Raw genomic sequence first — 18564 nt, forward strand, 5'->3', positions numbered from 1 at the left:
CTCAGGAAGATGGGTACCGTCACCTTGGTGCCCCCTTGAAGCAAACGGTGGACCCCTCAAACTGACCATGATAGGAGGCGAGCCATGTTAATCTACAGTAGCAAAAAGTCAGGAGTCTGGTAGCATCTTTCCATAAAATGTGTTAGTCGGAAAAAGTGCTACCCGACTTCTATTTTTTTTCTCACATAGAGCAGTGAATGAGGACTGTGATGATAGTGCCATAAACTCACAAAGTCTGGATCACCCACTTAACTTGGATCCTGATTTTTCTCATTTCTGCACTTATGCAGTCCCTGAGTCCTAACATAACACAATAAGTTGGACTTATTCAGCATGAGACCCACCATACAGACACACACACAAGTACAGAAACACACTCCTCATAGTTCTGTGCTTGCAACCACTACAGCTTTAGCTGACCCTGTTGCAGAAACCAGCTGAAGTTTGGGCTATGCAATAGTAGGAACTCGGTCCAAATTCTGCCCTGGGACAACGGGTGGGACTTTAGTTCTCTTGCAAACTTGCAATGTCAGGTCTCCCAGGACCTGGGGGAAGGCAGAGCCCCCACCGTCCAGCCCTGTCCAGGTAGGTTGGCTGTTCTGAAGGAGAATCTGGCCTCTCCCAGGCACTTGTTGCCAGTGGCAGGCGGGGCATCGCTGTGTGTCGGTATCAGGTAACACCCCCGGATCACCTTTCCGAGAACCTCCTGGGCTTGGGAGGCAATGCGAGCCTTTCAGCCAGGAAACAAGACAGCAATTCACAGCAGCAGCTGCAGCAGTGTCCTCTGACCTGTGCCTGCTCCCACCCTGCCCATCAAGATGGGAGCCAAGCACGGCTTTGCCAGGTTTTTCCAGGATGGGTCCTTCTTCCTCCACCTGGGTCGGAAATACCAGTCTCTGGGCAGCAAGGAGACAGGAGAGCAGGTCAGGCGTTTGCTCTGGAGGGATGTTGGGCTGGAATTGACTGTCCTGTCGCTTTCTTAATCTCCCGGGAGACGGGGAAGTGTAGATCTTGCACAGGGACTTGGGGAGAGGAGTTGGTGGTGCTCAGACTGTGTGTGAGTTTCTGACTGGCTGCAAGGTCAGATGGTGACCCAGAAGTGCTGTGTTCAGCCGATCTACCTACCTTACTTGGTTGCTTGCTTCCAAAGAGACTCTCCCTGTTTTTCCCTCATTCTAAGTCTCTTAAAAGTTATTGTCATCATTCTGTTCACATTTGCCCAGCCTTTGCTAGACCTTAGATTCGTTCTCTTGCGGCATTCTTTCAACAACATTGCAAGGAACATCCTAAGAACGTTCTTTCCCCAGTGTAGCTGGTGGGTGAATGGGAAGGGGAGAGGAATTGGGGTGGAGAGAGAATGACAGGGTGAACGTTCAAGTCTGAATCTCAACTCAAAAGTTGGTCTTCTGCTCTTCACCACTCTTATACTTCCTTGTTCCTCAGTTGCTAGGTTCACATAACTCTCCGAACTCACATTCTGGTGTAGCAAAACACGGTGGCTGGGTTCGTACAAACATTATCCCTAAACCAAATGGTGGTTTCCCATTACATGTTGAACTATCAACTATTCAGTGCCCGTTGTCCTAGTTCAATAGACTGTGTGAATGCAAGGACTGTTTCACCTGCCAAAACAAGAATTCTTGAGAACCAAAGAGCTGATTTCCCAAATGAGGAATGGCCACCTGATTATTCTATCCCCAGATTTCCCTTTGCCAGCTTGTTCTGTTCTTACAAGATTTATATGCACGGCCTCTGCAAGAAAGTATGCTAATAAAACTCAGGGAAAACATCCTGTTGTGGGAAAAAAAACTCTTAAGAACGCTCATTCTTACAGTGGACCTGATTGCTATCATGATAAAACAGCTCGAGCGCAGATACTTTTAGCATCATGTGCTATTTCAATAAGCCATTAAAGAAACAGAAAAGTTCTGGGCTGGTTATTTATTTATTTAGATATCCAATACCTAAGGAATGAAATTTGGCAGGTATTTTTAAAGTTACTGAGAAAAATGGACCCCCTTTTCCTTCCCCTTCAGGGCCTGAAATAGCAGGAAACCCACAATAAGATGCAATAAAACAAGAGGATAAAGAAAACAGTCACAGTTTAATCTTGGGCAGATATGGGTTTAATCACTTTTTAAGGAAGTGCTCTGCTCACCCATCACTGGACCAAATATCTCCTAGAAACAAAGCAATCAGGGGACGAGGTATTACTGAAAAATGGGTCCAGAAAGTAATCAGAACTGCCCCTGGAAAATTTAATACGCCTCTTTTTTTAGAGCAAGGAGGCTGAATGCATCGCTTTAGCTGGAATGCAGGTTTTCTCAGCCAAGAACGGCATCTGTTGGAAGGATGTTAATTCACGGTAACGAATCAGGAAAGGAGGGCAAGGGAGCCATTCCTTGGCCTGTGAACTCCAGCGAACAGATGAAAAGTTTGCTTTGAGACAAACTCAACTTTCAGTGCTCCCATGGCTACATCCATGTTCTAGGCCACACTATGGAAATGGTTTGCCAATGTCTTCTTCTGCAGTGATATCTGCAGGGTATGGTCCAAAAAGTCAAGATGGCAGGCAAGAAGCTCCATCTTGACTTTTTGGACCACACCCTGCAGATGCCCTTGTTCCTCTGGATAAACTGGTTGACTGACTCACTGATTGATTGATTGTAACTAACATGGCATTTTCTGGTAGACTCCCATCCAAGTAATTTGGTTCCAGGCCCAGAAGAGGTCAACCAGGGGCCTCCACCTGCTGAAACATTATCACAAAAAGAGATGAAAAGCAGGCACGGACTATTCTGTACTTTTAGCACTCAGCCAGAATTCACCCCTGTGAAACTGAGCTGGATTTTATCTTGTATCATAAAGGTTGTCCAGTTCAGGATGAATTGTCTCCAGATGAATATGTTTGACTGGCCCAAGACATCTGGTTTTGTGCTTTTAGTCCTATAAAGTTGCTAACCTTTAGTAACTTCTAAGATTCTGCATTTATAATTTATATATATTTGCAACAGCAATTACAGGTGTCTGTTGGGTGTGCCTAACTATGAAGTTTTCCACATTGTTTCATTCTATTTCCTTCTTTGGAATGTTTATACTGTTTTCCTGGAGCAGTATCTCCATTTCTTGATTTAAAAAAAACAGAACAAAAACACGTAGATACCCTGACAACAAACCTTGTAAGATTAACACTCCAGACTGAAGGGTAGAGCCTAATTTTTAAAAAAAAGTATTAGTCGTATCAAGGGCTGTGTGTGTGTGTGTGTGTGTCCCCTGGATTTCATGCCAGTTATTCCCAAAGCAGAACAAAACTAAAAATGAAGAAGGTTGCCCGTGAAAAAGAGAAGATATAAAAAGTGCCATTTCCCCAACTGGAAGGAAGTAGTATCTGGTCCCCTGCTGGCTCCTGAGATCAAATTGCTCCCACGTTTGCAAGCGTCTCATCACACCCATGAGGACTAGAAACCTGGTTTGTTTGAACCCAGAAAAGCTCTAAAATTCCCTTAGATTCTGATGTCTATACATTGTGTCTAATCTGATACTTGCAGGTCTGACTCATAGAAAAGAAAAATAAACACGCACTGGGTTTCCACATCGGTTTGAGTAAACCAATAATTCTATTTCCTCTAGAAAACCCTAGGGTGGGATGACCTGCCTTTTTTATGATATTTAGCTTGCAAAGGACAATGTCTGGCAAAGGAGAGCCTTGGCACCTAAAACCGAATGCAAACACAGAAATCTTTCCTTCAGATTTCCTGCTCTGTTGCTGCTCTGGGTCCATTCCTGGACTGCTTCTGTCAACAAGAGAGCATTTGTCTGCTTCCCAGAGATTTAAGGACAGGATTACTTAACTGCTAAACCTGAAGTCACAATGAACTTAATCAAAAGACCAGAAGAGAGAAAGGGGGGAAAAAAACCTTAGAAGCAAAATCAAACAATTGGAGCACTCAATCTCATAGCCCAGTGCTTATGAAACTCCTGGCCACAGGGTGTTAATCACCACATACAAAGAAACGTCACATATTCAGAGTCTACCTGGCCAGAGCCCACCAGCTAAGAATGGAACTGCCATGGCCAAAGGCAGTCTAGAGCAGGGTTTCTCAACCTTGGCAGCTTTAAGATGTGCAGACTTCAACTCCCAGAATTCCCGAGCCAGCATGCTGGGAGTTGGAGTCCACACATCTTAAAGCATGCTGGCTGGGGGATTCTGGGAGTTGAAGCCCGCACATCTTAGTTACCAAGGCTGAGAAACCCTGCTCTAGAGGAATGATGGAAGGAAACCTTAGTGCACCCACTAACAATCCATAGCCCCGTGAACTTACACACCACACTGTTTTTGTAGCCTCCAGAAATTCTTTCCCCAGGAAACTGGGAAACACGATTGCTAAAAACTGAAGTGTGGTTTCTTGCCATTTTAAACATCAGCTGAGTTTGCACAAGGCACTTTACGAGGGCTGTTACAAATCTTGCAGCTGCATTCCCAACGCATTTGGGCACCTCAGGGTGCTGGGTGAATGCAGGCCATTTTGTTAATGTATGATTCAGTGTACTGTACAAACTGGGCAAGCGGGCTAATACAGTAACCAGGTTAAATGTGTGGTGCTGAGCCTGTTATGGTAGCGAGCCCGGAAATAAACGTATCCCGAACAACTGCACAGACCGCGAGTTGAATTGAAAAAGGGACATCCCAAGTCTATCAGCCCCAGCCACTGCCCCACCCTTCTGAAATGCTGTGGAGACATCAGCCAGCAAACAGTAACCTATTCCTGACCACCACCAGAGACACAATGGTACAGCAGCTTGTAAAGCTGGGTGTGAATTTGTAACATGCAAATTAACCAAACGTGGCAGAAAGCTCATAATTCTGCACCAGCCGCTTCCCAAAGGGAACGAAAACCTGTGTCGTGGCAGCAAGCTCCCCCTGTTCTCTTGAAAGGTGGTGCTCCAATTAACAGATTCAAAAGGTCCACTCTAATGGCTGGGAAGCAATAGCCCCTTCATCCTTGCCAAGGTCCATTTGATGTTTGCTATCGACAAAGAATAGATGTGTGAAACCAGGCACTTGGCACTCTCTCTACCAAAAACAATGATTTATGACAAGGATGAAGGAGGATCTGGACTGTTTTCCTCTGGCTAACATTTCTCTATTTATTGTTTGCATTATGCAGTCAGAAGATGAATCTGAACTGAAGTTGGTTGAACAAGAGAAAGAAATTGAGGCAATCCCGGCCAAAACAGCTTGCGAATGTCAGGTAGAGGAGCTGGCAAAAACTTTGCAGGTAAGTGCCATAAAATCCTCAGGGAAGCACTTTAGCATTCTCCCTTTAGAAGGAAAAGATTTAACCATCTAAGGTAGTGTTTCTCAACCTTGGCAACTTTAAGATATGTGGACTTCAACTCCCAGAATTCCCCAGCCAGATAAGTCCACATATCTTAAAAGTTGCCAAGGTTGAGAAATGCCGATCCAAGGCTTGAAATCTTCTCTTCAGAATAAGGTAAATATTGTCCATGCTCTGCCATCTAAACGGCTTTTTATGAAGTGAAGGAATGTTTGCTAACCACTTAAAACAGTTCAGGTGAACAATGTCACCCAAAGAAGGCTGATAGATTTTTTTTTTTTCAGCCGCATTGTTTTCTCTGCATGGTCTTTTTGCAAGATACAGGGAAATGTAATTTCTTTTTTATATATATAATAATTTTATTAAGCACTGCAGTTAAACAGATAAAAACTAATACAAACTTAAAAGGATAAAAACTAGAAAGGGCAGAAAAGAAGAAAAAATAGAAAGAAAAATAGAAAAAAAGAAAAAAGATAAGACTATAGTAAAGTACATTTTTCAGGCAAATGTAATTTCTGTGGGAGTAAGGATTTCGGAATATGCAGTGATTATGATCTTTTTCACCTAATCAGTAGCCACAACATTTAAACTCTGACCAAGAAATGAGAAGCCAGCATTTTGACTCACCACTTCTTCCTTTTATCACAGTGGAAAACGAAAAGCAGTTTAATTAACTGCACTTCTTTCTTCTGAATTTACAATGCAAGCAGCAAAAGTGAAAAACGAAAGTTGACATTTCAAATCTCATTCTACACACACACACAGAGAGAGAGAGAGAGAGAATCAGGGAGGCTTTCAAGCTGGTCAAGTGTATTATCTATGCTAGCTCAGTTCAAGTGTTGAAATGAAGATACCCAAAATGGCCCCCACCAGAATTATGCAAGGAGAAGAACAGATCAGATCTCCACTTGCTTAACCCTGCTGCCTTCAGTGTAGTGGAAGGAGAAGGCCTCTTGAGTAGGACGCTACGTGGTTTGGAGCTCTGATCATCTGGATCCTTACTTGCTTTGAAGAAGTAACCTGCACAGCAAAGGCTCCCCATCCTGGAAGGTTCTTCCTCTACATGTCAACAATGGTGGAGCCAAGCACTAGAGAACCAAATGCCAAAAAAGGGAACTTGTCTTATCGAATTCAGTTTGCTTGCTGAAATAGACTTTTAGCCCCATCATACCAAGCCAGTTTTGCCAAAATGTCTTTACTCTACCCCTAATCTCATTGGTGTGTCCTCAGGTTGACTTACACAAAGGGCTTTCAGAATTCTCAGTGCTGCAACGCAGAATCAAGCATGGCTGGAATGAACTTGTAGCAGACAATACAGAACCAGTGTGGAGGAAATATCTTGACCAGGTACACACTTGAGCATCAGGAAAAGGTGTGATTTCCCCCCCTTTTGAGGGGAGGCTAGCCTGCCCTTCCTTAACAATTAATTAATTAAAACTAACATGCAGCTTTAGCATGACTTGGATATACAGTGGTGCTTAAAAGTTTGTGAACCCTTTTGCATTATCAACATTTCTGCATAAATATGACCTAAATGTGGTCTGTTCTCCACACAAATCTTAATACTAGGTAAAGCGAACTCAGTTAAACAAGTGAGTCAAAAACTTTAGACCTGTTCTTTGATTGAGCAAAATGATCCCAAGCTACATATCTGGGTGTGGCAAAAGTATTTATTTATACATACTTATGCAGAAACGTTGAAAATTCAACAGGGTTCACAGACGTTTAAGCACCGCTGCAAATGTCCCCCTCCCCATGAAAAATGTGAAAATAGAGGAAAGGGTAATATTTCCGTTTTGGTCGGCATGGCTTAGTGCATATTTGGAGTAGGTTGTCCAGTGCCAGGTACCATATTTGAAAAAGTCTATGAAGAATCTGTTCTTCGTGTGAGAAACAGCTGTCCTGTAACTAAGAGCGTGACCTTGGTCTGAATAATGTTCTCCTGTGCTTTGGCATTTGGTGAGGGATTCAGAAGTCATGGAGATTTCTTTTTTATGTGATGTCCGGTACGTGGATCTTCAGAGAAACCTTTTGCTTTCATCAGAAGATCAGAGAGTCCTTGCGCTCTCGCATGTGACATTGTTATGCACATGCGGAAGAGAAATGGCTTGGATCATGATGGAACAATGCTGCTTTCATCTTTCTGATCTGCTTCTGGCACTTTTCTTCTGGCTCGTAGCTCTCCTTTTGGGACTGAAAGAGAACAACGGAATAAGCATGCAATAAAGCGAACATGGGGCTTATTTTAAAAGGGATAACAGAGGGACAAGAGCAGGGATATGAAAGGCTGAGATGTGATGATAGTGATGGGTGGTAAGTTAAGAGATGGGGGAAAGTGTGCTTTCAGTGCGTCCAGGAGTTCAAGAGAAGTCTGTGTTTAACTAGGTGGAGCACTTTCTGGAGCTGGGGCAGGGATCTGGATCCAAGAGTGATGATTAATTCTGGGTGTGAAGTGTAGCAACATGTAGTTTCACTATTGATTAATTGATGATGTACCACCAAGACGTTTTTGACTCCTAGCGGCCACATAGATAGATTTTCTCCATGATGACCTGCCCCTAACCTGGTCCTCCAAGTCTTTCAATGATGCACTCATCACCACTGGAACTGAACCCACCCAATTGCTCTTGGTTTTCCTCTTCTTCTCCTTCCTTCTAGCTTTCCTAGCATTATAGACTTCTCAAGGGAGCTGGGTCTTTGCACTGATTGATTATGTGCCATGAAGTCATTGCTGATTCTTAGCAACCACATACACAGACCTTCTCCAGTCTCCAGCCTGCCACTTCAGGTCTTCCAACAGTGCACCCATCGCCACCATAACTGAGTCCATCCACCTTGCTGCTGGTCATCCTCTTCTTCTCTTCCTTTCCACCTTTCCCAGCATTGCAGACTTCTCCAGAGAGCTGGGTCTTCCCATAACATGTCCAAAGTAGGATATTTTGAGCCTCCCCATAAACTGCTAAAACAAAGAAAACGAGGATGACCTTCATCAACCTGCTCTTTCTTTCATTTTAGTTTAAGAACCCTCTGATCCTTTTGCTACTGGCTTCTGCGCTGGTTAGTGTGATTACTAAAGAGTACGAAGATGCCGTGAGTATTGCAATGGTACGTGGCTTCTCTCCAGTGCAAGCATAGTTTCTGGAATCTTTAGCCTCAGCCTGATCGGGGCATTTCCAAAGGAAGAGAAGAAAAATCTAAGGGTTTCTGGTAAAATCCCTCCATCTTTTGTTTCTATTAGATTGGGTCTGTGATTGACCTCCACACGCATTTGAGAATGTTTGCACTCTTAAAAAGCTGCAGTTAGTTGTTATATCCAGATAGTCAATGTGGGATTTGCCTGGACTATGGTTTATAGGCATTTAATGATGTGTCTGGTTTATCTACCAACTTCATCTTTTCTTCCCCATTAGGCTGTCGTTATTGTTGTCACAGTAGCTTTTGTCCAGGTACTACCATCTTCCATCTTAGATTATTGCTATTATTATTATTATTATTATTATCATCATCATCATCATCATCCATTCAGCCATCAGTGAAGTCACATCAGTTGTACTTCTTTTCTTGCAGGAGTATCGTTCTGAAAAATCGCTGGAAGAACTTAACAAGTTAGTTCCACCAGAGTGCAACTGGTAAGCAGCATCTTCAGAAGATATCTCATTCCTTGAGGTGGAAGCATGGACTACCTTCTCTTCTCTTCCTTTCTGCTTTTGAAGGCTTCTGGCCCCCACGTTTGTAGCAAAAATTCAGGCAACTTCTGAATTTGGCTCAGAGAGTATCGGAGCAGTGATTAACCAGCTGATCCAGCTTCTTTACCATGGACCATCCTCTCTGCTTGCTGAATGTAAGCAATGAAGAAAAACTCCTGTATTTCTTTATCAGCCATTGCTGATTCATTTGTCTGACCGGCATGTTGCTTACAGTCGCAATGACCAGCTCTTGGATGGGTGCCTATTTCTGTCCTGAGTACAAGGACAAATAACAACTTCCAACTTTACCAGTGCAAATACATTGTCCCTTCTGAAGCTGTAACAGCTTGGTCCAAACTGAGGTTAGCCTATTACTCTGTCAAGGTCAGTAAATGCCTTGATAGCGTTCTTTTTCTTATCCCACCCATATCCAGGCAGACCTTAGAGATAGGATAGCAATCTGTTTGGCAGAAATGTAGCCCCATGAATTTGAAGTTCAACCAATAGGTTCCCAGTGGCTCAAGTTGACCATACCTACCGAATTCCTTCCTTCTTTCCTTCCTGAGATATCTTCACCAACACCCCGTTCACCAATGTGCTTTGCCTCATGTAATGCCCAATATCTTTTTTGTCTCTCTGAAAATCCAGCCTGAGAGAAGGAAAAGTACACCACCTTCTTGCTCGGGAACTTGTGCCAGGAGATGTTGTCTGCCTTTCCATAGGAGATCGCATCCCTGCAGACATAAGACTCACAGAGGTAATTCCTGAGGGACGCGCAGAGTCCTGAACATCCCATTTTGTGATGAAATGTGTCTCTGAAGGGGGAGGTGATGTGAAGGACTTCAGTAACGCTGCCGGTTCTCAGGAAGGAGGGAGCACATTCCAAGGAGCGGAGCAAGATAAGAGAAAACACAGTCCGGAGCTGGAACGTGGGAAGACAAAGAGGTTCAGAACAGCCCCGCCTTAGAGCCTTCCCAGCTTGTTTCCCCTGGGGTTAGGTAGAGTAGCTTCAGTCTAGCAAGAGTCTGTCTATACGGTGTGAGCAAATAAAGAACTGAAGTTTGGCTGGACTTGTTCTATGTCATTCTTGGGCTGGGCCTTACATCAATCTTCAAGGAGAAGAGGCCCAGTTGTAGATTACTTTCCCCAGATGGAGTTGCCCATTGTAGCAAATATCTTATTTTCCAAGGCCTGTAAATGATGAATTTATACTCTTAGTATTCATTGTCTTTGATCTGTTGATTTTACTTTACTATTTTATTTTGGTTTTGCTTTATTATTATTTTTTTAATCCATTCAGTTGTGTCCGATTCTTGGAGACTGCCTGAACAAGTCCCTGCAGTTTTCTTGGCAAGGTTTTGCAGAAGTGGTTTGCCCTTGCCTGCTTCCTAGGGCAGAGGGAGATGGATTGGCCCAAGGTCACCCAGCTGGCTCTGTGTCTAAGGCAGGACTAGAACTCACGGTCTCCCGGTTTCTAGCCTAATGCCTTAACCACTACACCAAAACTGGCTCTCATTACTATTTGAGTTTGGCCTTATTATTTGTCGTTACTGTTATTCCCAGGATTCAAAATTTTTTAACAATAATAAGAGTGATGTACCCTAAATTAATTCACAATCAGCAAATAGAAGGGTTCATATGGATTGTGCAATAATACAAGGAGAGCTGTGTTAGTCTATCATAGCCAAAAATCTGGAGAATTCTGATACCTTTTCCGACTAGCAAACAAGTATTATTAGAAGGCATACGGCTTTCATGACCTGTAGCTCAGTGAGTAAAATTTGATAGTCTGAAAAGATGCTACCAGAATCCTTCTGATTTAGGGACTGTGCAAGTTACTCAGAAGCTTAGCAAAGTCTACAAGCTCCAAATTCTCCTGGTTTAAGTAAAATTAATGTGGAGTTGCGGTGCAGGGTGGATTCAAATGCTGAGATGATCGAGTGCGCTCGCCCTTATTTTCTTTAGGTTATAGATCTCTTGGTGGATGAGTCCAGCTTGACTGGAGAAGTGGAACCCTGTAGTAAGAACGATGGCATTTCAGCCCATCCTGGAGATGTGATGACCCCTGCCAACGTGGCTTTCATGGGAACTCTTGTGCGATATGGCAAGGCTAAAGTGAGTGGCCTTCCTACCATCAAATAACAAAAGATATGTTGGTGCGATTGTGCGTTTGTGTGTGTGTGTGTGTGTGTGTTTTAAGTTAGGCATGCACTGGTAGCTGTTTGAGATCTACACGGTGATTGTTTGCTATAAATCATAGCCTCCTCATTCCATCTCGCGTTGGGGAGATGGGAGTGATGACGCCTATTGGGAGGCTCTGCAGTCTGAATCCAGTCCTTCATATCTTGAACCAGCTTTAAAACAAGTTGAGTGTTCCTCCGTTGCGGTGACTCTTTTCTAGGATGGCTGTGTTCTCTCCTGCTTTTTTTTCCCTGAATGCTGTGGGGAATCTTGATCTTTGAGCTGTCTCTGGCTTCTCAGATCTTCGCTGCTCTGGAACATGGGAGCATGACCTCTCCTTGTTTTAAGACCATGGACCTGTTTTTGGACACTTTGGACAAAGGAGAGCTCCAGCTTTGCCAAGCCCTGGGAGAAACCTCCAAGTTAGTTGTCTGTGGAAGAGGATGCTGACTTCCCCTGCATGATTCCATACTCTGGGCTTGATATCTTCCTTTCTGATTCATCCTTCTATCAGCTGTAGGACCTATGTGTGATGAAGAGTTGGGCTTTCTGCCTTCTAGTAACGGAGCCTGACTAAATCATACAGAAGCAGAAGAGATTGAATTCACTGGAAATGGACCACTCTGTGGTCCAAACTAGACATTTGTCAGGAGGTATTGGGTTGGTGCATAGCTCTCCCAAGTGGTGAACCATGGAGTTGCAGGGTGGCGGCTTCTAAAAATACAAAAAAAAAAATTCTGTGTGTCCACTGAGGTTAGCCAATGTCTCCCTTTGAGCAGGGAGAGGTGTAAGAAGAATATCTCTCCCAGTCACATCTTTATTAAGAAAAAATGCCTTTTTGAGCAATGATATGTCTCTATATTCTTGGTTCCTCCACTTCTGAGTCAGGTTTCTTTCCTGAACCTGCATCCCAGCAGCTCCTGGATTCCTGACTGCTGGCTTAGTTCTCAAGGAAATCTCCCTTCAGACGTACAGGCTGTGTTTGCACAGCACTGAATCACAAACTGGCCAACCACATTTAAGCTAGCTTGTGGTGCCAAGCCTGCCCATGCAATAAGGTTATGGTTCAGTGTGTTGTGTGAATCCAGCACATTGGGTGAGTTGAATAAACCATATTCAGATAACCATGGATAGTCATGTCATGTAATGTCTTAAATGTTCCTACAGCCCTCAGCTGCTACATGAAAAATATGCTACAGTTAATGTGAAAGAAAAAACTATAGCTCTGAACGTGAGGACTATTTAACTTGGAAATAGCAGAAGCAAAAGTCTCTTTTCCCAGTTCACTGGTCCTGGTCCAAAGATTTTAGCAAAAATAAAAAGACCTTAAAATTGCGTTTATAGTTATTGCAGCTCTTACATAGCCACCCACAAGTATCTTAAAAGTAAACAAGGGGCTGAGGAGATCAGGGTGTAAGAAGTTCCCTACATTATTTCAGAAAAGTGTCTGCAAGTTTGGGCTGTGGATTTCAGAAAGAAAGCAAACAGTCACCTTTGGAGACATCATTGTCTAACCACCTTTTCTTCTCCAGGGGATTGTTATTGGAACTGGTGAAAACTCACAGTTTGGGGAAGTGTTCAAAATGATGCAAGAGGAAGAGGTAAGACAGCACAAGGAAAATGGACCTTGAGAGTGTTGTTCTCCACTCAGAACAAAGATGTTCCTTTGAGAACTTGGAACTGTGTGCTTTAACCGGATTTCCAGATGTATTGGACTGCAGATGCCACCTCCATTCAGGATGACCAGGTTGGGGAAAAATGGTTGACATGGTTAGCAACACCACATGACAAAATATAAAGGGAAGCTACATCAGCATGGTGCAAGTCTGCTACGGCCACATCCAAGTAGAGCTTGCAAAGATTCAGAGTAGAGTGCCCTGATAGCAGCCCTTCCTCCTGTCCTTCAAGGCCGCTCCCTAATCCCTCTACACTGAGCCAGGTAGGGCTTTACAGATGATGTAGCACTTCGAGCCACACCTGGAAGCTGACTGGTAGCCAATGCAGCTGCTGTGGTAGTGTTACTATACAAGCAATAACTTCAATAACTTTTCTTTCATGTCTCTTCCCCTCCTCCCCCCACCCTCAATGTTTTCCTCCTTCTGGCCTAATGCATCAAGACTCCGAAGACACCTTTGCAGAGAAACATGGATAAATTGGGAAAACAGCTTACTGTTGCTTCGTTTGGGATCATTGGTGAGTTTTACTTTTTTTTTTTTTTGGAAAAATCTGGGGATCAAAGACTTTGGGCTGGTCTACATGGAATGAGGGGCCTTGATTCCACTCTTCAGATATTCATATTCATGGACATGATCAGAAAAATAAGTTTAAGCTCTTTTTGAGCACGTAGAAGTCCTCAGCTGCTTTGCCAGATCTGGGATGCTGTGGAGTAAATAAGATGGTGTCTATGTTTTTCAAGGTTTACTCATGCTGATTGGCTGGCTGCAAGGGAAACACCTCCTTGACATGTTCACCATTGGGGTGAGGTAAGAATGAGAAAGGCTTCCTCCACATATAGATAGAGCATGCTGAGCTATCAAAGAACCTGAAGCTGGGTTGACATGTCATGCTGAGACATGGTTTGTTGAACTGTAATTTGTTAAACAAACCATAATGGTTTGATTCTGACACCAGGCTAACCCATACACTTCAGTGGTTGGGATCACTTACCAGGCTAAGCCAAAACTAGATATAACACATTATGGATCAGGGTGATATGCAAACCTTCTCATAGAGTCAGACAGGATCTTTGAAAATAGGGAAAATAGGAGGAGAAAGGAGTATTAGGTATGTTCGCCGCCTTGAGTTATTTATAAAAATAATAAAGGCAGGATTGTGTGTGTGTGTGTATCCAATTGACTCCCTGCTCAGTGAAGGAATTCCAATGCTATCCAGCCACTAATTTAAGACCAATGCAGAGAACAGAAGTGTTCTCATCTTCAATAAGTTACAACAGATTCCTCAAGCTGGCTTCCTCTGGATATGTTTCATTACAACTCCCAACATCCATAGAGAAGTCAGGCCTATCCAGTAGAACGAAAGGCCTTCTCGAGAAGCCAGCTTTGGCCTAACAGACCTCCCTGGGATAGACATTCCACAAGACCATGCTTTCCTTGGTCATTTACCAAAGTTCATTGGTAAAGGCACAGCACAGGATCTCAGTACAGATAGTCCTCTCTTAACGACCACAATTGGGACTGGAATTTCAGTTGCTAAGCAAAGCAGTCATGAAGCAAATCCGATCCGATGTTATGATTTTTTTGCAGCAGTCGTTAAGCAAATCATGTGGGTGTTAAGCAAACCATGTGGGTGTTAAGCAAATCACACGGTTCTCCATTGATTTTGCTTGCCAGAAGCTGGCCTGGAAGGTCGAAAATGGGGATCATGTGACCACAGGACACTGCGACAGTCATAAATGTGAACCAGTTGCCAAGCACCCAAATTGTGATCATGTGACTGCAGGGACACTGTGATGATCATAAGTGCGAGGACTGGTCGCAGGTCGGGTTTTTCAGCACCGTCGTAAGTCCAAAGCATCACTAAATGATTGGTTGTTAAGCAAGGACTACCTGTAATTGATCACTGTCCCAATCCAGCCGTTGCATGTGCATTCCTGAATGAGGGTTTTGGAGCAAGTTGATGCTTAGGTATAATTCCTTGCAGGAAGAGGGAGTGGTGTGTAACCTCAGTGGTAAATGATTGTGTGTGCGCAGCTTGGCGGTGGCTGCCATCCCGGAAGGCCTGCCCATCGTCGTCACTGTAACGCTAGTATTGGGTGTCTTGAGAATGGCCAAGGAACAAGTCATCGTGAAGAAGCTGCCTATAGTGGAAACTCTGGGTAAGTCAGGAAAATGCCACATTGGTGATGGTATGGAATATTCTACCACTGAATTTGCTAATGCCAAAGTTAATTCAGCGATGACAGCTCCCTTTCTCTCAATTAAGGCGATTCCATGAGCGCTGATGAAAGCCATATTCTATGCGTTTATGTTGAAATTTCTCATTCACCTCCCAGGTCCTCAGTACCAATCGGCTGCACGTGGCTATTTTTGAAACTTGTATCTGTTTAAAATGATTGTGTCGGCTTAAACCTCTGTTTGGGATGCATTAAAATACTGAACCTTCTTGGTAAAATGTGGAGGCCATTTTCCATTTGCAAAAATACCACAGACCCTCTAGGTGCAGCAATGCATGCCTCCAGGAGTATTGCTTTTAAAAAGGGAGGATCAAAAGGTAGACATACCAGTAAACCATCTGAAAAAGGAGAAATGTTCAGAATTAGTTTCTTCCTTCAAAATTAATTTCAGCTGCATTCATGGTATCAAAAGTTGCATGTTGCATTCACGTGATCCTTCCCTCCCTTTCTTTCTTTGCAATTTGAAAATAAAAGAGGTTGAGTGCAGCCTTTTCTGTATTCCCCAGACAGATCTGTCTGGGTAGCACAGTTTGAGGAACGATCACTGAATTTCAGGAACACTGGAGAGGATGCAGTTTAAAAAATCTCCAGGTGGATACAATCTAGTATTTAAAGCCTGGAACAGCCATCTGTTAGACATTTTCAGGGAAAACAACCACAAGATGAAGCAAATGAGAACAGACAATACAATGTCTGACCACCTGGCATGAATTCCAGGTAGAGAGAAGGATTAGTGATGCCTACTCATGATTTATTCCTGAGAGGCTATCTTCTATTAGTTCAAGTAGTCTGAAAAATGCCTGTGATATTGGTCATCCTAGAGACAATAGCACTTCAGAATCAGGCTGGAGAAGGTTGGATGAAGGAGATAGAACTAATGACATTTTCTGTCACAAGATGGAATTGATGGTTGCTAGCTCAGATGGATTTTAAAAGGTGGCAGACGTATTCATGGAAGAGGATAAATCTTACGGGTGCCCTTTGATATGAGAAGATGCTTGCTTTTATGGTCTTCTGGTGGATCTCCTGGAGTTACCTGGTGTGGAACCCCAAGGCAGAAAAGACTGGGTCAGACAAATCTCTTGTATTTTGGGGTCCATGTGGGTACTTACTAACTTGTACCCAACTGGGACAAATCCTTTCTTCCAGGCTGTTGCAATGTGATCTGCTCCGATAAAACTGGGACCCTGACCACCAACGAGATGACCGTCACTCAACTTGTGACCTCTGATGGATTTAAGGCAGAGGTACTCCGGAATTTCCCTCCCACATAATTCAGCACTCATGGGTTTGACCTCAGCCATTCTTCTCTAATATCTTAGCTTTGATTGGGTATTCTGCATACACTGTTTTTTTTTTATGCATCCATATCTCTTCTCCCACACTGACTCTAATGATTAATTTCCAGCCCAAACTTCCATGATTTATGACTGCTTGCATTGTTCCATTCTTTAGAAAGAGATAACTGTCTCCTAAACAGGACCTTGTCTTTGTAATGCAGGTATAAATTGTTGGCTGTACCCTGAGATTTTTCTTTATGGACGCTTCTTACGGATTTATATTCTTCCAGGTGACCGGAGTTGGATACAACGGAGAAGGAAATGTGTGCCTTTTACCATCTAAAGAAGTCATCAAAGGATTTTCAAATATCTCAGTGGGAAAACTTGTGGAGGTATATTATTTGATCACTGCAAGGGTTATTTCAATAACCTGTTGTTGTTGTTGTTGTTATTAACAGTGTCACAGTTGAAGGATGAAGACAAATGCAGCATTTTCAAAATACCAGAAGACTGCTTGTGAAATTTCATTGCCTGTCCTAAGACAAGCATAATTATTTTTATTTACTTAATCAAATCATTTCTGAGGCCTCTATGGCAGCTTACAAAAACCTTGAAATACCTTTTAAAATAAGAATGGGATAGGAACTCTAACAGGGAAGAAAACTCATAAACTGACCATCTCTTAAAAATCCATGCGGAACAGACAAGCTGTGCCATCTAAATCGCAATCAGGAGGAAATAAATCTGATCTCTTTAATGAGAGAGTTGTGTCCACAGAAATAGTTTGTCCCATCGGTGGCCATATATTTGCAGCGGATGACGTTCTGCTGGAGAAATCACCAGCTGTTCTTGCTCTCTTAGGAGTCCCTCTTCTGGGGGAGATGGGCAGTAACAAAATTTGAATAATAAGTAAGTACGTTCATTTGAGCGAAGCACAATTTCATGACATGCATAATATGTTTGTTTATTGGCATTCAAAGCAGTAGACCTGGCTCACGGTTTTAGACCTCATCCTTGTGTCACGTTGAACCCAGAGCCGACACAGAGAATGGGATTCATTCACCTCTTTCCACACTTCCTAAAAGTCCAAATGAAACTTTTGCAGGCTGGCTGTGTGGCCAATAACGCAATTATCAGGAAGGCAGCAGTGATGGGACAGCCAACTGAAGGAGCACTCATCGCCTTGGCTATGAAGGTAAGGTAATTCGTTGAGATTCCCAGGCTTATTAATTTTAGATTTCATTTGGTTTTGTTTAATCTGGAAAGGCAGAGAAGCTGTACCTCATTATACTATGATTACCAAGATCGGAGAGAGTTATTTAATGTTCTGCTGGTTGTATAATTCACACAAAGAGAATCAATCAGGGTTAATAGTTGTCTGCATGTTAGAGAGACATGCCATATAACCATTTCTTCTTAATCTCCCTTCAGAGGCCTGGAATTTAGCCAGCTGAAAATTCACACACACACCATATCCAATGAATAGGAACAATGATGCATAATCCTGACCCCACCTACCACTTCAATAAGATCTTTGACTGGAAAATAGGTTCCTGGGAAAGACAGTGGTCTTCGAAAAAAGTAAAACTCCTTCCAGAACAAGGGTAGATGTGTGTGAAAAATGTAATTAAGCACTGGAAAGTTGGAGAAAGACAAAAGTCTTGGATGAAGGCTAAAGGCATCTTAATGTTCACTTTCCAAGCCCCTGGTGTAGACTAGCAGATCTGCCATCTAACTGAGAACTATTTCACCTTCTTTCCGCTGCTGCTGAATTGCCCTCTTCCTGCATGCAAGAATGGATCCCTGGAAGAGGGGAGTAGCATCTCACGCAAACATTTTAACTCAGACTCACATCTAGCCCAAGTCATTTGGGGCTGAAGTAGCTCAGTTGTGTCATTTGAACAATTTACTAGGTGGATAACTGACCCCCTCTCCCTTCTGAGTAAAGTCCTAAATAGTCTTCGCTGTGAGCTCCATCTCTGTTGCCATTTTAGTGTTCGCCACATTCATCCCCTTCTCTGCCACAAGTGAAAAGGGGACAGGAATGGGAAGGGAATGGGCAAACTCTCCTGAATGTGACTATGGTGGTACTGACCCCATTTGAAGCATCATGGATGGTCATGCTCTGGTGGAGCAAGAGGGGCAGCGACAGCCTCACAACTTCC

General features: G+C 43.3%; 1 protein-coding gene across 3 annotated transcripts in view; it reads left to right on the plus strand.

The window, feature by feature from the left end:
* The first annotated feature begins 724 nt into the window (after positions 1 to 724).
* ATP2C2 (ATPase secretory pathway Ca2+ transporting 2) overlaps positions 725 to 18564 on the plus strand; it is a 28686-nt gene continuing 10846 nt past the window's right edge. Inside the window, exons 1-15 of one of the 3 annotated variants that reach the window (XR_010068624.1) lie at positions 725 to 923; positions 5169 to 5279; positions 6570 to 6686; positions 8355 to 8444; positions 8750 to 8785; positions 8907 to 8968; positions 9674 to 9782; positions 10991 to 11140; positions 12739 to 12807; positions 13324 to 13399; positions 13623 to 13689; positions 14917 to 15041; positions 16269 to 16366; positions 16690 to 16791; positions 17505 to 17594. Coding sequence is in view for 2 of the 3 variants with exons in the window: in XM_063313077.1 (XP_063169147.1) it covers positions 819 to 923; positions 5169 to 5279; positions 6570 to 6686; positions 8355 to 8444; positions 8750 to 8785; positions 8907 to 8968; positions 9674 to 9782; positions 10991 to 11140; positions 12739 to 12807; positions 13324 to 13399; positions 13623 to 13689; positions 14917 to 15041; positions 16269 to 16366; positions 16690 to 16791; positions 17505 to 17594 (1407 nt within the window). In the remaining variant the exon portion in view is untranslated. The remainder of the gene's footprint in view (positions 924 to 5168; positions 5280 to 6569; positions 6687 to 8354; positions 8445 to 8749; positions 8786 to 8906; positions 8969 to 9673; positions 9783 to 10990; positions 11141 to 12738; positions 12808 to 13323; positions 13400 to 13622; positions 13690 to 14916; positions 15042 to 16268; positions 16367 to 16689; positions 16792 to 17504; positions 17595 to 18564) is intronic. The other 2 variants (XM_063313077.1, XM_063313076.1) reach the window with 2 other exon arrangements.

Source organism: Candoia aspera, chromosome 11, assembly GCF_035149785.1.
Source record: "Candoia aspera isolate rCanAsp1 chromosome 11, rCanAsp1.hap2, whole genome shotgun sequence".
In the NCBI taxonomy this organism is placed as follows: domain Eukaryota; kingdom Metazoa; phylum Chordata; class Lepidosauria; order Squamata; family Boidae; genus Candoia; species Candoia aspera.